Genomic DNA, 27,994 nt, shown 5'->3' with positions numbered 1-27,994 from the left:
TATCTTGGAAGATGCAGATTTTTTGCCTGGCATTAGAGGCTATATTCACAATGTTTCTCAATCACAGTGCTTCCTGCAATCAGGTAGATGAAGGCCAACCAATTCCAGGACTGCAGGAATGAATTGTGACCTTATTTATGATTTATTTGTCCCATGTTACTCACTCTATTCATTCCTAGAACTAAAATGCATATAAAATGTAAATGCATAAAACTTATTTTAAAGAGTTGTTTTAATCTCAATGGATTTGGTCAACTCTTTCTGACCTCAAAGCAAACTCCTAATATTAAGTATTATTGAGTGCATTAAACAATATTTGTACGGCCTATGTTACTCCTTTTAACTAGCTATGAATGTTATATAATCAGTTCTAGATTTATTCAATACAAGGTAATAAAAATATGTTTTAAAATGTCAGTCAAGTTCTTCTATTGTATCTCGGTTTGTTTATCCACAGCAATATTAAATTATAAGGCTGTGCAGACTTCTAAAACGATTCCTAAGAGGTCCTTCAAAATATCAAAAGCACTTTTATTCAAAGCAGACACATCTTTCAGGCCTCCATATAAATCTGAAAAAGACAAAGATTTGGTTGCTTTCATGAATGTTAGTTGAACCTTTTCATGCATTCAAAAATAGTTGTAGAATAACATACAACCTGGGACCTCAAAACTATTCAGTCACTGTCTTATATTTGACCCTCAAAAGCTTTTACAAAGAATGCAAGTAAATAAAATAGCCTTTGAAGCTTGGCACCATCACTAAAGGCAAAAATAATTATATACTCCTGATTTAATGTATCTAACAATGCTGCCCAGATATTTTGTGTTTAAACTTGCTACCATTTAGCTTAAAAAATAAACAGTCAACATATATATGCCAGTAATATTTTCCTGAAAAAATGGATTTCAAAATCTGTTTTCACTGCAACAATTTCAGGAGAGAACCAAACTAACTTGTCTTAATATAAATTAATAGTTGCTTTAATTACTATACTGCTTGCAAACTGTCCAAAAAGCCATATTCCAGAACAGATACGTTAAGTCCGTAAGAATGTTGTTGTTGTAGATCAGACATGTTAAACTCGCAATGTCACGTGACGTATCGGAACTTTTTCTCCATTGCCAGCAATGGTGTGGCCGTGGTTTCCTGATGATGCGTCCAGCCCGCAGGTCAGCAGTTTGACACCCCTGCTGTAGATTAACAGACCTATCCTTCTGGAATAATTTATGCTAAGACATACATTATTTATCAATTACATGCAACAATGTACTAGAAATAAAAAGGTATGGATAGATTAATGCAACTTTTAGAATTCATTTAAAAGGAACTCATTTTTTCACTGTCTTAAATCAGTAAGGCACTCCATAACGTTCATCTTACCTGCTTTCATGGCAGCATTGATTTCCAAAGATAAACATTAATTTAATTTAAACATATCTTGAAGGATCATCATTACTTACATGTGGATTTTTATCACATAACAGAAAACTCATAGCCATATTTTAACTCCCCCCCACCTCCAATTCAATTTTCCTTCTATATAACTCAGTGGCCACTTGAAGTCGTCAAAACAGTTTCAGGGTTTTCATTAAAAGTCAAAATGCATAATCAACTAGGGTTAATGCATTTCTATTTCACATTCTATATCAAATATTTACTAGGAATGTTTAAAGACACTATAACAAGAAAATATGTTATTATTGATAAAACCATATGGAACATATTGTCATTACTTTTGTCAGGCAAAAGAAATCAAGAACCAGGGTTATTCAAATGATCTTTCCAGGATACTTTTAAACAAGAATCTAAACTACTAGCAGTCAAGGCAAACTGGCGATAGATAAGAGTCAAAGAATTCAAGAGGGCTGGATTTATATCTCTTGTGGGCGCAAAGGGACTTCAAATTGATGATACGCTTGACACATCAGCCTGATCATCTCTTACATCTTTTTAACAATAGTGACAGAATTTCTTTATGAGAATAATTTTATTTATTTGAATTTATAAGCAGCCCAAGTTATCAAGAATGGAACATGTAAAGATGAAGATCCTTTTGTACAAAGTACTAGACCAAATTTTCTTATACACTGCATTTTTTAAACTTTTATACAGTAGAACACATTTTAGATTTTTCATAAACAATGCATGTTGGTAATCTCCCTTGCTCGCTTATCAGCAAAATCAGATGTCTCGCAGAAAATTTATGCTTGAACACAGAGAACCTGTTCAGCTAGGTGGCAAGATACTAGCTTTCTGTTTCAACTGACAGTAAAGTCCAATAATCTACAATGGGTCACTGGAAAGGAAAAAAACTTTTTTTTGTGTGAAGGCATTTGGGTACATGTATGACCAATGTAATGTATCCACCCCATGGTTGAAGGATAAGTTTAAAAGCATTACTCGACTGTTGAACTTGACTAACTGAGAGCTGATCAGTTCTTATCATTTACAGCAGTTAAAAAAGGAGTTAAATTAATATTGTTCATGATAGAATTACAGGGGAGTGAAACTTCACTTCCTTAATCTTTATTATGCTTCCACTGTTATTGCATAGCTTTTTTTTCAAATTGCAATTTGTAACTTGAAAAGTGTTTCCATTGTACTGCTGCTTGTAGCAAGTTATCTGTGGAAAAAAAAAACTGGCACAACAAATATAGTGATGCATCAAAATAATATAGTGGCTAACTACAAATTTTCAAATATTATGGTTTGCTAATTATGCCAAGCACTGGATGTTGAATAAGCTGCAATTGGCTGAATTGCCAACTTGTGATGTCATAAATTATACTTTATAAGTCACTGGCTGATTTCACAAATCTAAAACAAAATGAAAGAAGTCATATCATGGCTTGGCACAAGGTAAAACCATACTTTCCTATATTAAAATATACCCGTGAATTGGTTTGTTTAAAATATTTGTGATTCCAGCTATGTATTTTATTTCAATCAAGCTAAAGCTATATATACATGTAATTTCTCCCCTCCAGTGACTTGTACAATTGTTGTTGTTGTTAGTTGCGAAGTCGTGTCCGACCCATCGCGACCCCATGGACAACGTTCCTCCAGGCCTTCCTGTCCTCTACCATCTTCTGGAGTCCATTTAAGCTCAAGCCTACTGCTTCAGTGACTCTATCCAGCCACCTCATTCTGTCGTCCCCTTCTTCTCTTGCCCTCAACCTTTCCCAGCATTAGGCTCTTCTCCAGTGAGTCCTTCCTTCTCATTAGGTGGCCAAAGTATTTGAGTTTCAACTTCAGGATCTGGCCTTCTAAAGAGCAGTCAGGATTGATCTCCTCTAGGACTGATCGGTTTGATCGCCTTGCAGTCCAAGGGACTCGCAGGAGTCTTCTCCAGCACCATAGTTCAAAGGCTTCAATTCTTTGGCGCTCAGCCTTTCTTATGGTCCAACTTTCACAGCCATACATTGCAACTGGGAAGACCATAGCCTTGACTACACGCACTTTTGTTGGCAGGGTGATGTCTCTGATTTTTAGTGTGCTGTCTAGATTTGCCATAGCTTTCCTCCCCAGGAGCAAGCGTCTTTTAATTTCTTGGCTGCAGACTTGTACAATATTGGAGCCAAAATGTTATCCGTTCATACTATGTGAGATTAAAAAGCAATTCAACAATGTTCATTTTCTCTCTCTTAGGTATAATATACAGACAGATACTATACTAGAATTACAGTAAGAACTATGCAGAACTTTACATGAAAGAAAAAGGAGTTATGCAATGTTCTGATCCCTAGTAACAAACTCACATATAGAACACTAAAAGTATTCTTGTCGGAAACGATCAACAGCCTATCACCAAAAATGCAAGAGCATCTACTGCACTCTAATTTTAAATAAGAATTGGCATCATAATAATTATGGCTCCAATCACTTAAACATTTGTAATTCTTGTCAAGAATTTGCTGTTCTTTGCAATGAATTGTTGCAGAACTTTTTAACCTCGTAGTATTTCATCCAATTTGGGGTAGGATAACACAAGTAATTGAGCCTATTAATGAGAATCCCTTTTTTCTTCATGGGGATTCATAGTTGCTTTCCATGGGAATTTCAATCACTCTGTAGGCAGCCCACAGGTTACAACCGTGCTTTCAGTGACTGTTCAATGTTATCATGGCATTGAACAAGGAGGACTTACAATAGATCCTCATAATTCCTGCCATCAATGTCTGTGGTCATGTGCTTGTGATTTCTGACATTCCCTGACTTCCCAGAAGCAAAATGAATAAGGAAGCCATGATCACAGGAGGCCTTAACAACCTCTCTGGTCCTCATTTAACAGCAGCAATTGGGACTGGTGGAATTGCCATTGGTAAGTAACAAGGTCATGCGACATCATAGTTTTTGCTCATGTCACTTAGAAATGGAGTTTCCAGTGCCAACTGCTGTTGAATCCTGAGGACTCTGTACGTTCATGACCTGCTCTAGAATAAGGATTATTATTTTATGTATATTGGTTGTCCAGAATTAAATAGTACTTAGAATTTAAAATATTGTTCCATTTTATATTTGAATTGCTATATGCAGATCTGTACCCTAGTGATTATTTTTAACTCTTGATTCTTAACAGTAGCAGCCAATATGACCCTACACTGACTTCTTATTAGAATAAACCTGCCATTGCAGCCATGCTATTTAGCTTAGTATCTTACTTTGAAGTAAAAGCTTTGACATAACTGGCAAAGAAATGTAAACTAGATTATTTCAAGATCACTCTGGTGTGCATTTCCAGTTTGTATTTTGATCTATATTTCTTTCTCTTTTTAAGAACTGGGAAATCAAATATTCATATTTTTAACAAGGCTAGTACAGTTTTAATTTTCACACCATCTGAGATGCAGAATTAAAAGAACACATTAGTAAGTTATTACATTTGCAATACCAAAGATAAAGGAGATACAAATATCAATCGTACATCATACAGCATTCCTATTTCTCAGTTCATTCCTAGCAACTCTAAATTCATCCCAGAATTTTTTCCCCAGTTCCAAGAGAGAAATTAAAACACTCCAACTAGGAGTCTTGAAAGTGCTACAGAAAGAAACAAGTCCAAGTCTAGAATCCAGTGCTATTAAGTTTAAGTTAATAAGATACTTCCACTTCATAAATAAATATAGCACAAACAGTTTTTTCTTGTTCAAAAACTAGGACACACCTTCACAAAACAACCCCTGCAAGGGTAAGATTATAAAATTAGTTTCCTAAGTACCAACAACTGCAATATTCTATATGAGATAGCACTTTCTCTTAGATTTATCATAACTAAAGGAAAAATAGAAAAGCAAACAGAGGGAAAATCTGGAACAATCCCTAAGTAAAACCTTTTGGAGGAATATACTTATAAGTAGTCCTCTACTTACAACCATTCATTTAGTGACCATTCAAAGTTAAAACAGCATAGAAAAAAGTGACTTATGAATGGTTCATTTACAATCATTGTAGCATTCCCATGGTCACGTGATCAAAACTCAGGTACTTGGCAACTATTTATGATGGGTTTACTGTCCTAGGGTCATGTGATCACCAATAGCAATCTTCCTAGCCAGCTTCTGATAAGCCAAGTCAATGGGGGAGCTAGATTAACCACACGATTCACTTAACAACTGCAGTGATTTGCTTAACAACTGTGGCAAAAAAGATCATAAAATGGGGCATGATTCGCTTAAAAACTGACGTAGAAATGGAAATGTTGGGCTCAAATGTGATTGTAACTTGAGGACCACCTGTAATGGACTACATGTATTTTTGTCCCAGAATCCCATTTCTCTTGTTTTGGGAATTCAGTATAAAATAATCTGATTTTTTTTCCTGTTTATTAATTAAACTTTTTTTTTCATTTTGGACCTCCCCCATAACATTCACAATAGGAATAATTTTCAATTACAACTGCTCCATTTTAAAACGTAAATGTATAAAATCAGACAAATACTCCCAGTAATACCAAATTTATTACACAGCTTGTTCACACACAACCAGAAAAGAAAAAAATAATTCAGCATCAAGCCTCATTCTACTTCTGTTACTCCACTGTAGCAAGCATGTCTTTTACTATCCAGATCGCATTCATATTAACAGACTGCCTTCTACATATTTAACATATCATATTGTTTGCCACTTGCAGTGAAACCGAATGTAGAAGAGAAGTATACTGCAATGAAGAACATGGTAACCAACCCACCAATACAACATGGTAATATATTAATGTCAGTGTTACCTTGTTCAATAATTGATCGTGGAAAACAAGAAAAACAGGTCTAACACTTAAGGAAACAAGACAGAAGTCTTTGGAAACAGATGAAAATAGCACAGGAAAACACAACAAAAATTACAAGATGCCAAGTAATTCTAGCTCACGTATGATTAACAATACAAAATAGCTCTAATAAGGTTTATTGTTTAATAATCCTACAGAGGTCCAAGGCTAATACTAACTACCTGATAGCCAATTTCATCATGCAACGGAGCTGATGGAGGAAAAGGAATGTGCTAATTAAACTTTGAAATTACACAAAATAAACTGCAACTTTGTGGAGCTTCCTTTTTTTGGAGGGGGATAGATTTTAAAACTTAATAGATAACATTAGAGGCTTATGACATTATCTACTGTAGGAAAAATACATAAAATCAGGCATTTAAGAAATACAATAGTTGAAACAATGATAATGCAGAGAAAATTTGTTATCTAAAAACTGTAATTGTCAAGCGCAAAGGATCAGGACCATCTATTAAGTTCTAGCACAGATTTATTCAACTCTATACACCAGGCATGTCAAACGTGCACTTTCATGTGATGTATCGTGATTTTCCCCCCCATTGCCAGCAATGGAGTGGGCGCAGTTTCAGCGTGATGCATCCGGCCTGTGGGCCGGCAGTTTGACATGTTTGCTATACACAATAATCTAGTCAACTAAGGTTTAACATTGAATTGGCACCAGATAAGGATCAACAGAATTCAGGAATGGATGGACTTGGACTGTTTGTTGGAATGTAATGACTCTAAGCTAATGATGTATTTAACTCTACCCCTCAGCTCTGCCTGCTTTTCTACAATATTATTATTCATGCTTAAACATGAAATATGGCAAGGTAAACACATGATTTAGAAGACAATATTAAATTGGAAACAGGGTAACATTTTGGATGTCACTGCCACAATTATCAGGAAATTATTTTGATAGGAATATTTTTAAATTTTTTAAACATTTTTTTAATATAGTATCTTGATTTCAATCTTCTTTGGTCAAGAACTGTTTAAATGAATACCACTTGATAAGCAGTTTTGTTATTTACTAACATCATGTACCCATTGATTTCAATATCCAGAGTCTAAAGAGAATGTCCCAATGATCTAACCCATATAACATATTTTTATTTGTAAAATTTATTAGCCACCCATTTTAACCACAGGGCTTAAATATTATGCATTATAATACATATATGACAGAATTTGATAAAGAAGAGGGAAAACAGTGCAGTTTAAAAATTCAGCGCAGTGCAGCTAAAAAATTCCAGGAAATTAGGATAGCTAGGGAAATAGGTCAAAAGTTAAACTAATTATGAATAATCATTTAAAAATACAAGATAGCTATTGGCATGTAATAGTTTTTAACTATTACATTAAAAGAACTAGTTTTCTTTTATTTATTCATTTGAATTTATTAGCAGTCCAAGTCCAATGGGCTTTGGGCAGCATACAAAACTAGAGAAAACATAAAAACATCAAATAAGACAGTCCAGATTCAAATGATCTTATAAACAGCAAAATTAAAACAAAAGCCTGGGACCAAGGCCTTGTTTTCAAAGCTTTCCATAACCGTATGAAAAAGGGCAAAGTCCTCATATCTCTGGGGAGACGCTGTTCCAGAGAAGGGGGACCTGGAGTACACCCACTCTGCCAGAACTAAATACTGCCACTGCTCTCCTACCAAGAAACCCTATCAACCATAGATACTGTAAGATACAAAAAGACAACAAGCTTGTCAAAGAGTTTAAACTAAACCTACCAACAGCAGTACAGTGAAAAAAGGCAATGAATTCAAACTAGATAAATTATTTTTGCATTGCTTATATTTTAAGAGCTCCAGTTACAAAGAAGAAACATTATTTTCTTTCATGACTGTGCCAGCTCACAAGCCTTCCAGTGTTTTGTCTTGTATTCATGTTCTTCTCATTATAAAAATATCATAAGGCAAAAGAAAAGGAACAAGCACAGTAGCTCATTCAGTGCCAATGCTACCCAAACTTTATACTGGATGCACATGAAGTGTACCGTATGTTCCTAGATATTGCTGCAACCGACTACTAGTTCCACCAGATGCTTTTTCTTCTCATATTAACAGGGTAACAAATACCCTGAGGACATTGAGTCTATCATAAAATTGATAAACTAAGTACCCAGGAAAAGTACTAAGTACCCACACAATGGTATAGTGAAGAGAATCTACTTTAAAAATCCAGTGGCAATCTCTGAAAGTCTGATATTTAAGAATAAAACCTACATATTTCATGATAAACTTGTAAACTTTTCAAAATCAAGTTTACCAAGTTTTTAGAATGAACCGTACTCTTTAAACAACTGAATTTAGAAGAGTTTAGAAAGCTTGACAAAATACAAGAATACAAGATATGGATGGGGGAAAATGCATTTACCATTCACAACTGGAAATCCTAGCCATAAAAAGGAGATACCGAGAGAACTAATTCAGTAAGGTTTAGAAATGTTTGGTAAGGGGGAACCTTTTTCCAACAGGGATACAGTCAAAAGAATTTACCTTGAAAGACCACATGGAGCATGACTGGTATGGTCAAAACAATTTACTCTTTTGTGGAACATGGAGACTGCAAAATTCTTTTGCCGAAAGCTTATGTTTTGCAGTGGTTTAATACACATATTTATCCCCTTGTCCCTAAAAATGTTTTGCTCAAAATCAGTCATTTTTGCTAACAAATCATACTTACCAGTTTTATAGAAGCTATATAGCTGATTTACTTGTAAAATTTATTAGGAACACATCTTACTTCATGGTAACTTACCAAAGCTTACTCATTAAGTAAATAATTATAATTAAATAAAAGTTTACACCAAAGTAAACTGCAGAGGTTTAATAGCAAATACAGAATCGCTACAGAAGGTAGCCGACAGCGTCTGCAGGGCATAATGTCTAATTAAAACAAGACCATCCTTCTGAAATTCCTTTTATTTTATTAGGTTAATCTAGTACGATTGATTTCTGTTCCTGGAAAATAAGGCTGTAGATTTAATAATCTCTCAAAAGCCACTTTTGAAGATAATCTAGAACCTGTAGCAGACTCACAAAATAGTAGTCTCCCATAGTATATAACTACGGCATTTTGTGACTTATACAGCCTGAAATGCCAGAAAGGATAACATCTTCCAGTCTAGTGATCTAGACTTTTCAATCTTTTCACCTATTGTACCACTTTCAGGACATGGCAATATTTGAGTACCACCAGTCGCCTAGCAAGGCGTCAAAAACCTGATGACCAAAAAAAAAAAAAAAAAAAGGAAACAAGTGAAAGTGCAGGTAGTCCTCGACTTACAACAATTTGCTTAGTGATTGTTACGAAGACACTGAAAAGTTACTTATGACCATTTTTTAGACTTATGACCATTACAGCGTCCTCAGGGTCATCTGATTTACATTCGGATGCTTGACAACTGATTCATATTTATGATCTGGACCAGTACCAATCGGGTTTCAGGCCCAGGCACAGCACGGAGACTACATTGGTCGCACTGGTGAATGATCTCTGGCGGGCTCGGGACAGGGGTTGTTCCTCTGTCCTAGTCCTATTAGATCTCTCAGCAGCTTTCGATACCATCGACCATGGTATCCTACTGCGGCGTCTCAGGGGGTTGGGAGTGGGAGGCAAGGTTTTGCAGTGGTTCTCCTCCTATCTCCTGGGCCGCTCGCAGTCGGTGTTGACGGGAGGGCAGAGGTCCGCCCCGAGGCCTCTCGTTTGTGGAGTTCCTCAGGGATCCGTTCCCTCTCCCCTCCTGTTCAACATCTATATGAAGCCGCTGGGCGAGATCATTCGTGGTTTTGGGGTGGGGTATCATCAGTATGATACCCAACTTTTCTTCTCCACCCCGAACCAACCCAGTGATGCCCTCGCCGTGATGTCCCGTTGCCTGGAGGCGGTCCGGGTCTGGATGGGGAGAAACAGGCTTCGTCTCAATCCTGCCAAGACTGAGTGGCTGTGCATACCGGCATCTCAGGTTACCCAGACTATTCCATCTTTAACGATGGGGGGTGAGGTGTTACCCCCCGTTGATAGGGCTCACAACTTGGGCATCCTCCTCGATTCACGGCTCAATTTTGAAGATCACATAGGAGCCGTGACCAGGGGGGCTTTTGCCCAGGTTCGCCTGGTGCGCCAGTTGCGACCCTATCTGGACCGAGATGCCCTACGCACAGTCACTCATGCGCTCGTGACCTCCCGTTTAGACTACTGCAAAGCTCTCTACATGGGGCTGCCCTTGAGAACCACTCGGAGGCTTCAACTGGTGCAGAATGCGGCCGCGCGAGTTGTGATGGGGGCTTCCCGATACTCCCATGTAACACCTCTACTCCGCGAGCTGCATTGGCTTCCGGTTGCCCTTCGGGTGAGATTCAAGGTGCTGGTGATAACCTATAAAGCCCTAAATGGCTTGGGTCCGGGTTATCTGAGGGAACACCTGCTGCCGGCATCAAGCTCCCACAGGGAGGGCCTTCTCAGGATACCGCCGGTTAGGGAATGCCGGCGGGTTATTCCCAGGGGAAGAGCGTTCTCTGTGGGCGCGCCGACCCTATGGAACCAGCTCCCCATGGAACTTAGGACTGCCCCCGACCGTCGCTCATTCCGCAAGGACCTGAAAACTTTGCTCTTTGAGCTGTCTGGCCCAGGCTGAGGGGTTTTAATTTTTATTAGGCTTTAGTTTTAAATTTCGGGGACTTTATTTAATTAATTGTTTTAATCTGATTTTAATTTTTGTATGTTTGTTTTAATCTTCCCTGTACACCGCCCTGAGTCCTCCGGGAATAGGGTGGTATATAAATTTAATAAAATAAAATAAAATAAAATAAATGATGGTTGCAATGTTTCAGGGTCATGTGATCCCCGTTTGCAAACTTCTGACAAGCAAAGTCAATGGGAAAACCAGATTCGTTTAAACGTGTTACTAATTTAAGAACTGCATTGATTCATTTAACAAATGTGGCAAGAAAACTCGTAAAATGGGACAAATGTCTCAATTTGCATGTCAGAGCATGCAGTCTTATTGCACTGAAGTAAGTCAGGAGAAAATACAGTAAACAGTGGTTTGTATTTAAATGGTGGTTTATATTACACTATCTACAAATATCCACTAGGAACAAAATACATACATGTGGTAATACAGCAAACTCCAACACACAGCAGTTACAGCAGGAAATGGGCAAGAGAGAAAGACTCCAGCAAGGCCTTCCCTTTTATACTCAAGCTCTTAAAGGGATACAGACTTCTGCTGAGTCATTCCTAACATTGCATCATTCACCTTACATTACATTAGCTGGTTAGAGTTTAAATCAATATCCTAACACAAACCTAAATTTTGGGCTCAACTGTACACCCACTCACCACACTTTTAATGGGAAACTTGTGCCTGTTTCTCTGACATTAATTTTTGCACTGTTTTATCCCCTTCTTTCCCTCTGCTTGTCTCAAAGAATTCTCTCCTCTTCTATGTCTCTTTCTCCGCCCCCTTCTTTCCCTTTTTTTCCTCTCCCTCTCCCGCCAAAACCTCTTCCTTTTATATCTTCTCCTCTCTCCCCCTTCCTCCTCCTTTTCTCTTCGGTGCAACTCCACCTGACTCCTCTCCCCCAGGCTGCTCCCAGAAGTGCCAATCAGCTGGAGCTACAGAGCCCTGGCAATACAGCAGCTCCAGCTGACTCTCCCACCGGTCTGTGTGGTGGTGCCACCACTTCAGCTCATCCCCCGGCTACACTTTTACACTTCTTTTACAGTGGTTTTTCAACCCATCATTTGTGTACCACCTGCAAGGTACCGAAGTACCACCAGTGGTACGCATAGCACTGGTTGAAAAACAGTGATCTAGAAAATGTAACCAAGAACATTTCTGTAAGTGATCTTGACTTCAGAATTTCTTCCCACAGAAGAATGTTAGATTTAAGTACAGATAGTTGTTGTTTGACCAAGGCAACTGAGGCAGGAAACTGCTGCTAAGCGAAGTGGTCATAAAATGTTACATCATGTGATTGTGCTGACTTATGACTATGGTGGTGGCAGTCCTGGTTGCTGTTAGGCAAATCCAGCAAGATTGCAGAATCCCACGGTCATGTGGTCAATATTTCCGACCAGCTTCCCCATTGACTGTCAGAAGTTAGCGTGAATGCAGGACATTGTAACCATCATAACTGCAAGCTGGTTGCCAAGCACCTGAATTGCAATCATGGGACTATAGGGATACTCCACCAGCCTCAATTATGAGAAAGGTTATAAGTCCCCCTCAGTCAATGCCATCGTAACTTCAAATGGTCACTAGAAAAGTGATCATTCAATGAGGATTAACTTCTAAACCAATTTTTCTAAAAACTTGCACAAAACATAAAGCATAGTTTCTCAACACACTGCATTACAAAAATTATACTCAACTATACTGAATCAGTCATATGTAAGCAGAAACCAAACCCAACATGTTTTAGTCCAGTTTTGGGCCAAAACAATATCCAGAAGAACCCAGGTGTAATTGTATGACTCAAACCAGTAAAACTGGAGGCCCATCAGACCTTTCCCCTCCTCCTCTGCATGGCCATCCCATGACCCTCCAATTTTTACTACACCTTCAGTCCCCACCTCTCCTTGAAATAGCATGTCCTAATTTCAAAGCAAAATATATCTCATTGGTTCTCACTTTCCCCTAATCTTCCAAGGACCTCCCCTCTGTCTCTGATGTATCTGTATATATCACTACCAGGAAACCTCTCAGCCTTGACTTTGTCCCCTTCTTACCTTCACCACATCTGCCTGGAACAATCATATTTCATTCTGTATCTAGAATAAGAATATGTATTACAAAAACACCAGAAACATCCACTTTTTCATTCAAGTACATAAGGACAATTCAAGCACAAAGCATTTTGTACACCTTTCAGAAAAAATACCTTTATAGCCTTACATTGTTGTAACATATTAACTCTTGAGAAAAGCATGGTGTATATTCTAGTATAAATACATAGGTTGGCAGGCATTTGGCAAGTTGTGTAATTTTCAAGAACAATCTCCCCCTATGCCTGAAAAGTTTTCGATCAGTGTGTGTGCTACTTGTTCTAACATATGCCAGCAAAACATGCTAACTTCACAATCAAGACAAAAGCTACAAGTGATGCAAAGAGCTATGGAAAAATACATGCTCAGCAATCACAAGACAAGATATAAAGACCTGCAAATGGGTTAGAGAACAAATGAAAATATGCGATGCCATAGAAAGAGTAAAATTATTGAAATGGAAATGAACTGGTCACATAGCAAGAAGAAACTGACAGTAGGTAGACTAAGGCAGTCATAGAATGGATTCCATTTGATAAAAAGCATCCACAAGAGACCTAAAACAAGATGGAGTGACGACATCAGCAAGCATTGCACACCCAACTAGCAAAGGAAAGCTCAAAAACATATTGGCTGAAAATATATGGAAGAGGCCTTCATCCTGCAGTGGATAGACAACGGCTAGAGTGATGATGACGATGAAATACATAGGTACTGTTTTGAGAATTCTGAATTCCTTTGTTTTATCTGTTCATGATTGCCAAGTATTTCAAAACTTCATTTAATGAACCTGGAATGTTTTAAAACTACAATTTGCAGTCCCAAACCTCTCCATAAATAGCAGCCATTCTGTAACATACATTATACCAAAGAATATGTAAGTATTAGTAAGTCTACTTTGTAGTGCCAGCATTGATTCTTGCATATGTATTCCAATAACCCTCTTCTCGGTCAGTGTCTGTGCGCACACACGTGCTCCCTCCTCCAATTTTATTTAAAATGACGAATAGGAGTTGCCCATCCAATGTGGGCCTTACGTAAGTAACAGAACCATCTCCTATTCTCTTTTCTATAGCTCACAAGATCAATACAGTTCATAAAATTAATCTAAGTTTTTAGCTGTTAATCCAGACTGCATTGACTCCTCAGACAATCTTTGATTACGTCTATTTGGTAATGCTCATGATCAAACAAATTCAACAATATCTCAAAGAACTACAGATTTCTCACTCCATAAAGAAAAATGGTTGTATAGGGAGAATAATTCCTCTGGCTCCTACATGATTCTTTCTTCCTAGCTCTCCATTCAAAATCCTTTACCTGCAATATGGGATTCATTTGGTCAAGTTTGGCTTTGACTTAACTTTATACATTGAAACTTTAATTCAATAATAACTAATAGAAACTAAAAGAGAAAGGAAAGAGAAAAAAGGACAAAGAAAGCAAAAGGAAAAAAGGAAAAGGCAAAGAAAAAAGAAATAAAAGACCTGACTTTCAACCTTCACCACAAGTATAAACAAGTTTGGGAGCTCTTCAAGATTACCAATAAATCTCTCTTCTTCCCATAATGTATCCCCTATCTATTAGCAAATCCAAAGGACATTAATTTTTCAATCCTAGTGTCAGCTAGTCTGTAAAGGGTTCCTAGAATTTCATAAAAACTTATTTTAACCTTCATCAAATAAACCATCTTTATATTCCTTCTGTTTATCTCTGAAAACCTTAATCTTTAGTTCAAATGTTGTTGTAGAATTTAATACCCTTTGAATTCTTTTTTGTCCCTTTGGATAGACTTCAAGCCTTTAACAAGACTTTTTTGTAAATCCAATAAAAACATTACCTATTATCCCTTGATCATTTGCATTTCCCCTTTAATTTTTATAACTTCAGCCAGGTTTTTTTGCATAGCCAGAAAAAAGTTCCATTCAAATCATTCTCTTGGCCTGTTATTTCTATTTCTACTTTAAATAGCATCTGTCTTATGATCCATATTTTAATCCAATGTTTTAATTCCACTTTTTCTGCATCAAGCAAGGTTTGTTTCACCTGTCATTCCTTCATAACATCCTTTAAACAGTGTCAATCCATAGAAGCAGATATCATTACAGATGCTGTTCTTATAAGGGCAATTCATTTTTGGCCCCATTCTTCCAAGATCTTTAGCATTTCAAATGTTGCAATGTTTTGCATCATGTTATACATCCAAATTCTAATCAAAACTAAAGGCATGTTTTTTTCCTCCCTGGACTTTAGTCCCTTGTAGGGTCCTACTGAAATCATATAGTCTCTAAACTGTTAGGACATAGAGTAGACAAAATAATTCTGGTTCCCATGAAAAGCCATTTTATGTTGTTAGTTCCAAAATCTTATAACAGGGGTGTCAAACTTGCAACGTCACATGTGTCGTAACGTATCATGACTATTTTTCCATTGCTGGCCATGGGGTGGGCGGTTTCGGCAAGTCACATCTGGCCTGCAGGCTAGCAGTTAGACACCCGTCTTATAGTCTAAGTGTCAAAAATTCCAAATTTGTCTGGGCCTTTGTTTTACAACTTTCTTGGCTGAAAATTTTATTTAGCTCTTTGCCACTTTTTTAATTCTTTAAACCCCTTTAATTTTAAGTCCCCTGTAATTAATTTTTCTTTTATTCAGAAATGAAGATAGATTCACCAGGTAGCTTTTAAAAACCTCTAATAGCATTAATAGATTTCCAAAAGTATTAACAGTGAGGCTAGCAAATTTAGTGTCCTTTAAAGGACTCCACTGTTGTTTGGTTATTAATCTCATCTCCCAGCACTGAAATCCACAGGAGACCACTGTACTGCAATCTCCTCATGAAGAGCAGTCATCTGGAGCACGTATGATCTCCCATCCTTTTCTTGTCTCAAGAGGTTTCAAAGAAGGCGTACTTAAGTTCTTTGGGTTTTGATATGGTTATCTTCACTTGCAATGGATACGTGTTTAGTTGCCATGTCTCTACCAGAAATCCTGACTTTGATTTACTGTCATGTATGAATTCAAAACATGTGCTTAGTAAATTATGGCTTATGCTTAGAGTGAGGTGTGAAGAAACAGAACTGAAGTTTACAGTTAAGCATGCCATGAGTTGGTCTATTTGAACTCATTCTTGCATATATAACATTTTATGTAAAATCTAGACATTTTTATCTAAATGTTTGTATTGAGCTTTCAAAGAAACATGTCTGAAACCACATAAATAGATAAAACTTTCTCATTATCATATGAGCAGTGACAACCGAACAGCATTCCTCCAGATTTTCGAATGACCCCAACATGTCTTGTTTCCAGTGAGCCCTGAAGACCTGGTTTTCTCCAAGTCTTGGACTAGAGAGTGGAGGGTTCCTTGAGATTGTTGTTTGTGGGCTATTCCCTCCAAGGTAATCGTTGTTCTTTCCTTGACTCAACTGTTTTTCAATTCTGTTTTTATTCTACTCTTAGAGTCATCCCACCTTACAAAAGTAATTCATGTAAGTAATGAGACCAAAGATACAGTCTGATGATCTCCTGAAGTTTTAAACTACAGCAATACTTTATTTGTGACCATGAGGTGGATAAGTGGAAAAACAAAATACCTAGTCAGAATAAACTGAAATGATTTATATTTCATAAACTACACAAAAACCAGATTCTACTCATTCACTGTGCCATATCACATATCCAATTTTTCACAGAAAGCTAAGAAAGTCAATTGCTGTTAGACAACCATCCCTTCATTTAGCATCTTCAGCCATTCCCATTCTACCAGATCAAAATGTTCCTAATTCCTCAAAACAATTAGCATAACCAATTTTCAGTTTCTGCATGAAACAGAAAATGTATTGATTTAATTCTAAACAAACCATCCTACAGTGGATTTCTGCTGAACCATTTAATATCGGTTCCAGTTCGGGAGAAGAGGAATCCTTTGGATATTCCAGCTTTCACCAGTTTGCGTTTCTCACCAAACTTCCGAGCACCTTCTCTTCCCTTCTCTCCCTCTTTTCAACTGCTATCACCATCAATGTATTTGCCTTTCTCCTGCTCTTCTACAGACAAACACTTATTCCCAGAACAATAGTGTTCTGGTCTGTATCTGAAACAAAACATTTAGTTGAAACCACTCCAAAACTGTTTTGTATGGGAACCTTTTGCGTGTAACCTTTTAATTTATAAATCTGCAAGTTATCACAAAGTACACAACGATCCAATTAGCAACCAGTTTGAGAAGACAAAATTAGTGGCATCCACAATTATGAACCTTTCAACTGCAGCAAGTCCAGTTTTATATTTAAATAGTGGATTTCATGGTCATATTGAATTCTATGTAAAACAAAAAGATACTCAAAAAAGGTTGACAAAAACCTCTCCTGCACTGAATACCTAAACCCAAGCAGTGCGCTAGTGGTGGGAAGGCTTTTATTTCCATCTTTAATATAAAAATGCAAGTTCTGTCCCTTCTTCTGATCCCTAGCCTAATAAAATTCCAAGTGTAAACTTTCCAGGAATCTGAAAACTCAGAGGGAATTTTTTAAGAGGTTTTCAGAAAAAAATCTGAAAACTGAAATACTATACTAAACATGCTAATATTGATTTCCACAAAACCCTTTAGAGATCTAAACTAATTTTCTACCTCAAGAAAATGCATTATGTATGCCTGGCTTTATTTATTAACATTATAATGTTAGGCATTACTAAACAAAAAATGTCTTCTGATTTAAAGTACCTTTAAGCATATTCATTACAAATCAGCCAATAAGCTGCCACAGAATAAGAAAGCTTTTTTTTCAGTTTTAACTAGTAGGGAAAAATAAAGTTGAAGACAGAATAACAATCATCATTTCAATTTTACATGGATGCTCTTTACCAAATGAGTTTGTTAAATTAGTAACACAGTTGTTAAGCGAATCTGGCTTGCCCATGGACTGTTTGTCAGAAGGTCCCAGAAGATGATCACACGACCATGAGGCACTGCAACTGCCAAATATATCTCAGTGATCAAGTATCCAAATTTTGATTATGTGACCACAGGGATGCTACAATGGTCGTAAGCCACTTTTTTCAGGGCCGTTTCAGCTTCGGTTACTAAATGAATGATTGTAGATTGAAGACTTTTATAAAAATGACAGCATAACAGTAAGAATGAACTAATTTATCATGCTACAGTAAACTGAGTATTCCAACGTAGTATATTCTTCTTATACCCAATTGTTTATACCTGCAACTTTACCAAACATATCTAGTTCTCTACAACTACCTATTGTTTCCTTTTAATTCTTAAAAACTGTCATCAGAACAGCTATGCGGTCTTCAAATCCTTCCTGAAAGCATGGAATAAAGCCTTTTCTTTTGTAAGAATCACAACTTCAATATACCAGCTGCAATCACACACTCTCCTTTTTATATGCATTTTAACTTGGCATACAAATGTTAAGGCAGTTTTACTACAAAAACAAAATAAAGAATACAACAGAAATAGAAGGGGGTATGTAAGTTAAGAAATTTTGTATAATTTGAAAAAAATACAAAAGAAACCCAAACAATATCCTATTAATGTTTTCATCCAATATTACTTTATTTTTCATGCAGAAAGAAAATATCTAAAATTAATCTGAAAGTGACGAAAAGTGGAAGGGAAATGACATTTTTCTGAATTTACTTGTGTCAAATATTAAACAATTTCATTCTTTCTGCTGATTGCATAAAAAATCATTTAAAATAAATTAAGCTTAAATTAGAATAATTTTATAAGCATTTCATGGATCAATCAGAAAAGTATTTAAAATATGGGACTTACTTATTATATATTACTCATATATTCCAGAAGACTTAAATGTTACTCAATAATTTAAACACATACTTTTATATTTATTAAAGCAATAGAGAAAAATGAAAAACAGGTTTTATCAGTTTGTTACATACCTCAAAAGCCTTTGCACAAACAGCAACATATAAAAAAACTCTATGTGAATATATCTCCCTTAAGTCAAAAACTGTTTACTTTGACAATGATGAATTAAAAAGACAATAATACAAAACTGTTTTTTTGGAAGCATCATCCTTTTTGTACTAAAAGTAAATGAAACTGCAGTTAACAAGTATGAAGAGGGGGAAATGATTATAGTTTCAAACTTGGAACAAAATCCTTAATCAGAACATTCCAAAAGGGTTCTCTTCCAGCAAAACATAATTCAAAATATTTTCAGTGTTCCATCAGCAAAACAATGGGAATTTGAAACAACCTCTTTCCCCACTTTCTGTTCTAAGTAGCTGGAGTAGTACACCCTAATTGATATTTATCACCTAGCTTGCAGAAAAACTAGTCTAAATATGATTCCTTAAAAGGAATTAAATGTAATAAACATCCCTACTGCACAAACAGCAGTGAATAAAACTAAACCCAGCAACAACAGATACAAATAGCTCATAAACAGAGTTTTCTGGCTACTACTTCTAAAGCTTAATACACAAGCACAATAGGTTTTTTGTAGGTTTTTAGGATATATATATATATTCTCCTTTGTTGATTGTTTTCTTGCAGATGTTTCATTACCCAAACTAGGTAACATTATCAGTGCAAGGCTAACCAAGCTCAGAGAGCAACAAGGACTATCAACTTCAATTCTCATTTTTCTGTTGCATAACCATAGCAAACAGATTCAGCCAAATTGAAACACTGTGTACATCTTATGAAAGAGAACTTTATCCTATAAAACTACTGAGGGGGGAAAAGGTATTCAGCACCTGGAGTTTTATAAGCATTAAAAGACCTAGCTTCTTCTCAGCGATAATTGTACCATAATATTCTTCATGGTGAAAAACAATATTAGAACAATGAGATCTTAAAATTAATATCTAACCAATTAAGCAAGTATTGCAGACTCACACATCCAGTGCCACATATTACCAGGTGAACTAATGGTTCCTTCAAGAATAGAATCCCAAATATTGCACATAATCTTTTGTAGAATTAAATTACACAAAAAGTTATTTTACAGAACAGCAATGTTTAAGATTAAACTTGACAAGATATGGCCTAACTTCCCAAAATCTTGTCAATGTTATACAGGTAGTTCTTGATTTATAACAATTTGGACCAGAACTTCTGTTGCTAAGGGATGCAGTCATTAAATTGGCATGCAATTTCACTTTTTTTTGCAATGGTCATTAAGCAAATCTGGTTTCTCATTGACTTTGCTTGTGGGAAGACCTCTAGTAAGGTCATAAATGGCAATCATAGAACCATGGGAATCTGTAGACATCATAGAGATATGCCAGTTGCCATGTGCCCAAAAACTGATCATGTGACTACAGAGATATGCAACAGTCATCAGTGCAGGAACATCCTAAGTCACTTCTTTCAGCATTATTGTAACATTAAACATCATTGAATGAACCACTGCAAGTTGAGGACTACTTGTAAAACAGTGCACGAAGGGTATTTTAACAATTGGTACAATTAACCTATATTGAAGAAATCTGTTTTTTTCATATTTTAGGGGGGGGGCTAATCTAACATTTTCCCTTAAAAGTAACACAAGGCAAAGGATATTCTAGTGCAGGCCTGTCAAAGATATCCACCTCTCTTTCAGTATTTGCACTGTAAATTATGCACCCTAATCTTACTTATTCAGCCAATGGAATTGATTGCCAAATATCTGTTAATGTAACTTTGATCAGGTGTAACAGTGTTGTGACACTGCAAGGGTATGAGACTGAATTGGAGATTGTGCTGTGATACCAGAAAAAAAATCAATGCTTTGGAAGTAAAAACAACAAAAAATAGATGTCCATTATATTTATATCCAGCCTTTCTCCAGTTACAACAGATATCCTACAAAATTTCCCTTCCCACCCTCCAGCTCCAATACAGGTCCTCGACGTAACAACCATATATTTAGTGACTATTCAAAGTTACAACTGCACTGAAAAAAGTGCCCCATGACCTGTTTTCACACTTATGGCCATTGCCAAAATTCAGGCACTTGGCAACTGGTGTGTATTTATGACAGTTGCAGTGTCCCAGAGTCATGTGATCACCACTTTTTAACTTCCCAGCTGGCTTCCGACAAGCCAAGTCAATGGGGGAAGCCAGTCAATCAAAAAATACATGATTCACCTAACAACTGCAGTGATTCGCTTAACAACTATGGCAAAAAACATTGTAAAATGGGGAACAAATGTCTTGTTTAGCAATGAAAATTTTGGGGTCAATTGTGGTTGTAAGTCAAGGACTATCTGTATTATTTTCACAACAGCCATGCAACCTATTTTAGGTCAAGGTAGAGAGGAACTTAGTATCGGTCAGTGAACAATTAACTGAATGGGACCTGAATCTGGGTTCTAATCCACTTCTAATAAGTACTCTGACTACTATATTATACTGGCTTTTAGGAAACTCACTTACCTAGTATTCATTAATTTCTAACATGCAGCATCAAACCTTGATTTGGTTTTGTTTTACTAGGAGATAGGCTGAGTACATGCATTATATTTAGCCAGTTTCTTTAATTGGCTGAATCCATACAGTATTGACACTCCTAGTCAAAGAATCATAAGCTTTGTATATGACACTTAAACCAAGGCATAGCTTGAGAATGAAGCAACAATGTTGTTGAAATTAAGCAGGGCCTTGATGAAAGACTGCTGTAACATATAGTGAGAAATTAAGCTGTTTTTATTTACACTGGTATTAATGCAGTTAGTGAATGCATTAGGAGTAGATGATCAAATAGATCTCAAGATAATTTTTCCCCTTAGGTGACTTCAGTTCTTCTGAAAGACATTGACTAAACATCTATTGTATCATATTTTAATTTTATTTTCAACAGAAAACAAACTGCCTCAGGAGGTAGGGAACTCTCCTTTACTGCAGGTATTTAAATGAAGGCTTGATAGCCATTTCTCAGATGCCGCGCTAACAGAATACTGTCTGGACAGGGGAATGGACCTAGGAGATCTCTATCGCCACTTCCAATACTTTCAGTCCAGTATTCTATTAGAACATTGTACCTCAACAATAGATATCTGATTTAGCTCTGATATTAGATTGGGTCTGATTGGATGCCTCCTTTTATCAACAATCCACTTTGGTAAACATTTCTCATATAAAGTAAAACTTCAATATTATATGCTTTCTTGTAACACACACATCTGTAGTTTAAGAATAAAGTCTTAAGCAGTAAAGCACTTTTGGTTTTCAATGCTGTGGAGACAGGTGTTTGAGTATCATATAAATGTTCCAATCACATTTGCCCATGTACATCTTTGGCTAATAAACAGCATAACACAACAAGTTTTTTTAAAAAAAACTATATCAATGGTTAACTATATCAATTCAATCCACTTAATCCATGCTGGTAATCTGCAATTGCTTAATCCAATCTGGGAATGTATGAGCACACCCATGTTTCTTTTCTCTCTATTGTTAAATTAGCTGTACTGGCAGTACTCTGTATGAGACAAAGAAGGAATAAGGAAAGTGTGTTGCCGTAACAATCCACGGGTACATGAACTGGCAACAGCAGTGATGATAGAACAGGTTTCCATTATGAATCACCCTTCACGGATTTCAAAGTTTGAAGCCTAATCAAATCTAAAAAATATCTTGAAACAAAATTTCTTCTGATTTTGCTTCTAGAATCCCAAAAAACCTGGCACAGAAAAAGAGGAAAAGTGTTTATCAATAAATAGTATTGCACTTCGGTTTAAATATGCACTCATAATCAGCAACATGTACTTTTCAACAAAAATGCCCACAAAAAACTTAAATATTTGTTGTAGGAACTAAGATGCTAAGTTAAAAATCAGAAGACTATGAATTTTAGTCCTTTCTTAGGAAAGCCAACTGAATGACTTTGGGCCATCACTCTCTTTAGGCCAACTCACCTTACAAGATTTCATGGGGAAAACAGACAGGAGCATTTAGGCTGACTTAAGAAAATAATAAAGGAGAGATAAAAGTAAAACAATTCCCAATTAAAGCCAAGATTTACATGACTTGCTCAACATGCCTGCCTACCTATCTGTGTTCATGTAAACAGGTTACAGAGCAGTCTACTTTGTTTGCTTGATATTCTCTGCCTTTCCTCCAAAAGCTACAAAAACTTATTGTGGAGATTATTTCCATTTTATTCCCCCAAAGAGCAACCCTATGAGGTAGATGGAACTGAGAGTGAATGATCTACAGTAATTTCTATGGCTTAAAGTCGACCTGAACCTGGGTCTTGTTCTGTTGAACAGATTAAACTGCCTCAGCACTATTACATGTCTTCCAGTTTTACTGTATCAGATAAAACACTTAAGTACACCGATTCCTGTCATTTTAAAGCCACTTTAACACTGTGCTGTTATGTTATAAAATGTAAATGTATTTTCCCCAATTTTGGAGGGAGAAAGCAAACACTTTTCCAACCAGATGGTATGCAATCTATATATTAATGAAACTGAATAATACATGTTGAACTACATATGCACACATTCATCAATAAACAATAGTCAATGTTGTTAGTTGCGCTATTTAAACCATGAGGGCTTGACATTTACTCCAAATTATTTGTCTGCTAGTCTTTTACTCTCTACTCAAAAAGCTGAAAAGATCAGATTTCAAATTCATAAGTACCAACCTATAGTTACATTCTTTTATGTCACTCGAAACCATATGTTTGCAAAGAAAATGTACCACATAGCTTTCCATAGCTTTTGTCCAACTATGCAGTACTGGTTTTAATTTTGTTAATGCTATATATTTACATCACACGAGGGAGACAAAGTTGTCATCCCCAAAGTCAATTTAGTTAAGGAATTTTCCTTTTTTTCAGTCTCCTCCCAGGATAAATGTTAGATCACATTTCAGCTATGAAACTGAAGGCCTAAATGCCTACCACTACAACAGAAAAGCCCATCTGCACTCAATGTAACTACAAGGAATAAGCACACGTGGACATTTGCAAGACCTTTGCCCCACATACTTTAGGGCACCACCAGCGTGCACCAAGTTAGGCGTGAGGGGAAGTGCCCTTTTCGTAAATAAATGACAATACATTACAGTAACCATACAGGTGCAGCGAGGCCTATTTTTCTGCCTTCCCGTCCTACGCGTAGGCTTCGCTGTCGCAACTACTACGCGAAGAGGCCTTACAGAATCTCTCCCCAGAGCCCAAGCTAAAAACCAAGACGGGCTACGACACGGCGGGAAAGGGAGTCCAAAAGCAAGGCTTGGGAGCGAGTTCGGGAAAAATCACATGCTCGCACCCAAAGAAAACCACGTTGCCTTTACTGCAGTGGAATGCTGGGAAAGGGAGGAAACGCCGAATGGGCGACACACACACACACACACACACACGCCCAGCCATTGGGCGGCGAGGCGTTGGGCGACGGAAAGCTCAAACCGTCGCCAGAGGCACGTTTTGCGCTGGGGCCTACAACGCCGCAACAACGCCATGCAACCTTCGAAATGCAGCACTTTTCTCAGTGCCCCGCCCCGGTTGAGCCGCATGACCCGCCGCCGCCGCCGCCTTGGCCTCGCTTAAGTCAGCACTCGGGTCTGCCCTCCTCCACTACACGCGCTTTGGATGCCCTCCTCCGTTTCAAAAGGGGGCTCAGCTGTCGGTAGCTCGTCGCTTCTCCCCACCACACGCCCAATTCAAGCAAATCCAAACGACGACGCCGACACATACGCACATCAGCACGCGTTTAAAGTCCTCGGTGCCCAGGATAAAGGATGGCTCCAGTTACCACCCCTTAGTGTGTGTGTGTGTGTGTGTGTGTGTGTGTGTGTGTGTGTGTGTGTTTTCTCTCTCTCTTTTCCCCCTCCCTTCTCCATTCACGCTGAGACCAAAGACCTCGGGCATGTCTACTTTAGACGGCGTTACATTCATTCGCCAGATATTCTTAGACTTCACCCAGCACCGCGTTATTCTAACTAGGCCTATTTAGGAAAGGAAACGGCGTGTGTGTGTGGGGGGGGGGAATCTCCCGCTCAAGCTCATTAAACATTTACAATCCGATCTATCGCAATACCGAGACTTCGCCTGTGAACTGGAAGGAAGTGAAGAATATATAGACGAATCCAATACACCCCCGGCCGTAACTTTACAAGGAAAAAGCAAATTCCTAGCAAGCAAGCATGCGGTCAGGGAGAGGGGGTTCGCCAGGGGCGGGGAACTGTTCACCGGGCGCGTTTTGCAGCGACCAAGGTCTAAAGATATCTATCTCATACTAGGTTTTGAAAGCTGCTTGGTTTTGAATGCCCCGTAGCACGCTCTCACCGACCTCCATTAGCCCTTTTTTCCCCCACCCCCCGAGTTTTTGCCAAGAGGCTCACCGAGTGCCGGGTGAAGTAGCACCGGGTGGGCGTACATGGACAAAGACAGGGTGGAGTTCTATTAAGTGGGGGGGGGGGGGAAAGCATGTCACCATATTGCAGAGGGAGGACTCCCCACCTCGAATGACTGGCTCCCGCTCGCCGTATCAGAATAAGCCGATCACCCCACAAACCCACCCCACCCCCCCGCCCCGCCAACCTCAGCCGCCAAAGGACTCATCCTACCTACCCACCTGGAGGGGACTGTCCGTTGAGAGTGACTAACGCCACCGGGGCGTTTTTAGTCCAAGGGTTCACCTTGGGTGGAGGGGCCTCGATGAATTCCTTGCGGCCAACTCCTCCCTGCTCGCCGCCCTCCTCGCCGCCACTACTGCTGCTGCTGGCTTCTCCGGGCAGCCGGTTTGACTCTATACAGCCGCTCCTTTGGTGCAGCAGGTTCTCCTTTTCCTGATGGTTGCTGTCCTCCTTCTGCTGTTTGATGCTGGGGGGCTTCAGCAGGGCCCCGTTTCGGCGCAGATGGTCTCCCACGTTGCTGCTGCCGCTGCCGCCGCCGCCGCCGCCTTCTTCCTTGCTGCAGCTGTCGGGGCCGCCCCCCTTGCCCTCGTCGGCGTTGGCCTTCTCTCCTTGGTGCATGAGGTGCTCGCCTTTCTCTTGAGGCTTCTTGATAACCAGCCCGTGTTCCTCGGCAGGCAGGAGCGGGTTGGCGGGCAGTAGAGCTTCCACCTGGGTAGCCATCTGCACCCCCGCAGAGCCGCCTCGTTCGCCCGCCTCCAGGCTCTCCCGGACAACACGCGCCCGCCCCAAACTTTGCCGATTCTCTCTTTCCCGAACCGCCGAGCCCAGCCCTATCCCCCCTTTTTCCTCCGCTGTTCTGTGCTCAGGTAAGTCTGCACCCAAAGCGAGGGGGGGGTCGAGCCACCGGCTTCCTCCCCCCACCCTGGAAACCCAACCCCGACGTCCCCCCTCCCCCGTCTCCTCTGATGCCGCCGCCGCCGCCGCAGCAATATGGAGAAGCAAGGAGACCACGCGACTGGCCAGCGAGAGCGCGCGCCCTCGGCCCAGCTCCGCCTTAGAAAAGCTGAGAGCGTGCACGCTCGTCTCGGCAGCGAGCGCGCCTCGAAGAGGGAGGGAGGGAGGGAGAAAGGCCGCCGACCCGAGCTCGGAGGCCGCGCGCGTGCCTGATGCAATTTAGCGAGAAGAGACGCTTCTTAAAGGGGCAGAGCTTGGGAGAGCGCCTAGCCCAGGGGTAGGCAACCTTGGCTCTTTTATGACTCGTGGACTTCAACTCCCAGAATTCCTGAGCCAGCCATGCTGGCTCAGGAATTCTGGGAGTTGAAGTCCACGAGTCATAAAAGAGCCAAGGTTGCCTACCCCTGGCCTAGCCTCACGCCGTAGGGCCTGGGTGAAGCGCGTTTTTCTCGCGGAGGTACCCCGCTTTCTAGTTTAAATGCTCGGAAGGTTGTGGGCCTGTTGTCCCCAGAAGAGCTAATCTTCCTTCTGTACTTCCTTCTGTAATCAATGATATTTCCCCCCCAATAGCCAAGATCGGGATACATTCGCGACTGAATAAACCTGTTAACTTGACAGTAAGTTCCACTGAATGTGTTATTGTTAAAGGTAACTTCGCTCTTCCCGGAAGTTTCATGTAAGGCTCTTAATGGACAGACATCGTGTTGTACGGGTGAGATACCTCCATTTTCTTTAATTAATTTAATCTGTTTGAGGTCGGGTTGTTTGGTTGGTTGAAATGAATGGCATCTTCGTCCCTAAAGTAACTTAAACAGATGTTGTGATTGACACAAACTCGGTAACATTCGCAGTTGATTGATGGAAGCTGGCTTTTCCAGTTTGTAATCCAACATTTTAGCTCCTGTGGTGCATTGCCTTTATATAAAGCCTTGTCTCCTTTGCCAACCTGGAGCCAGTCTGTTTCACCATCTTCTGCCCCTACTGTGGCTTCCTGATTTGTATATAAGATTTTCAGGAGGACAATGAGATGTTCTTGGATTTCCATAGCTTGACATCCTACTACAGGACACTAATCCTCGTAGGAATGACTGTTTGATGTGTTTGTGACTGGATATCCACAGCATTAGAGTACCAGCCTTTGATGAGGGAAACCAAGGTTCAAATCCTGGCTGGTACCCTTCTTACCAATAATGAACCTTGGGCAAAGACCCCCTAATGCTTCAAGTGTCTACTTCAGATACGAGACTCAAATGAACTAGAAGAGTCATGCCACTTGTACATCACCCAGATTAACAAGGACTGCATCAAATGTTGGAGAACTAGGACAATCTGATGATAACCGAGCTACTGGAACTGGTTTACACATGCTTACAACAAATGAAGTAGAATTGATGGAATGCTTCTACTGTATAACAGTTGACCTAATGAGAAGAGATATGAAATATATGAGGGAATTATGGATGGACAGGAGACCTACATCCACACTCACTGAGAAATAGCTAGTTACCCAATATCTCAACATAGTGAAGAAGCAGCTACGCTCACGGTTTTAAGTAGACCAACTACACATTACATTCTGGACTCAAAAAGACCTGGAAGAACAATCAGATTTTCAGCCAACACCTGAATTGTATGGGGTAGACC

General features: G+C 38.9%; 1 protein-coding gene across 4 annotated transcripts in view; it reads right to left on the bottom strand.

Moving 5' to 3' along the window:
- Positions 1-26,255, bottom strand: part of LARP1 (La ribonucleoprotein 1, translational regulator) — an 86,902-nt gene extending 60,647 nt beyond the window's left edge. For 2 of the 4 annotated variants that reach the window (XM_081320438.1, XM_081320439.1), the window contains exon 1: positions 25,615-26,255. In XM_081320438.1, the coding sequence (XP_081176564.1) occupies positions 25,615-26,116 (502 nt within the window). In that variant the 5' untranslated portion in view covers positions 26,117-26,255. Of the gene's footprint in view, positions 1-13,023; positions 13,044-24,738; positions 24,760-25,614 lie in introns of those variants that run through there. The other 2 variants (XM_081320441.1, XM_081320440.1) reach the window with 2 other exon arrangements.
- Positions 26,256-27,994: the final 1,739 nt, after the last annotated feature.

The sequence above is a fragment of the Vipera berus genome (genome assembly GCF_964194415.1).
Source record: "Vipera berus genome assembly, chromosome: 2".
Lineage (NCBI taxonomy): Eukaryota > Metazoa > Chordata > Lepidosauria > Squamata > Viperidae > Vipera > Vipera berus.
This window is presented reverse-complemented; position numbering and strand designations above follow the sequence as displayed.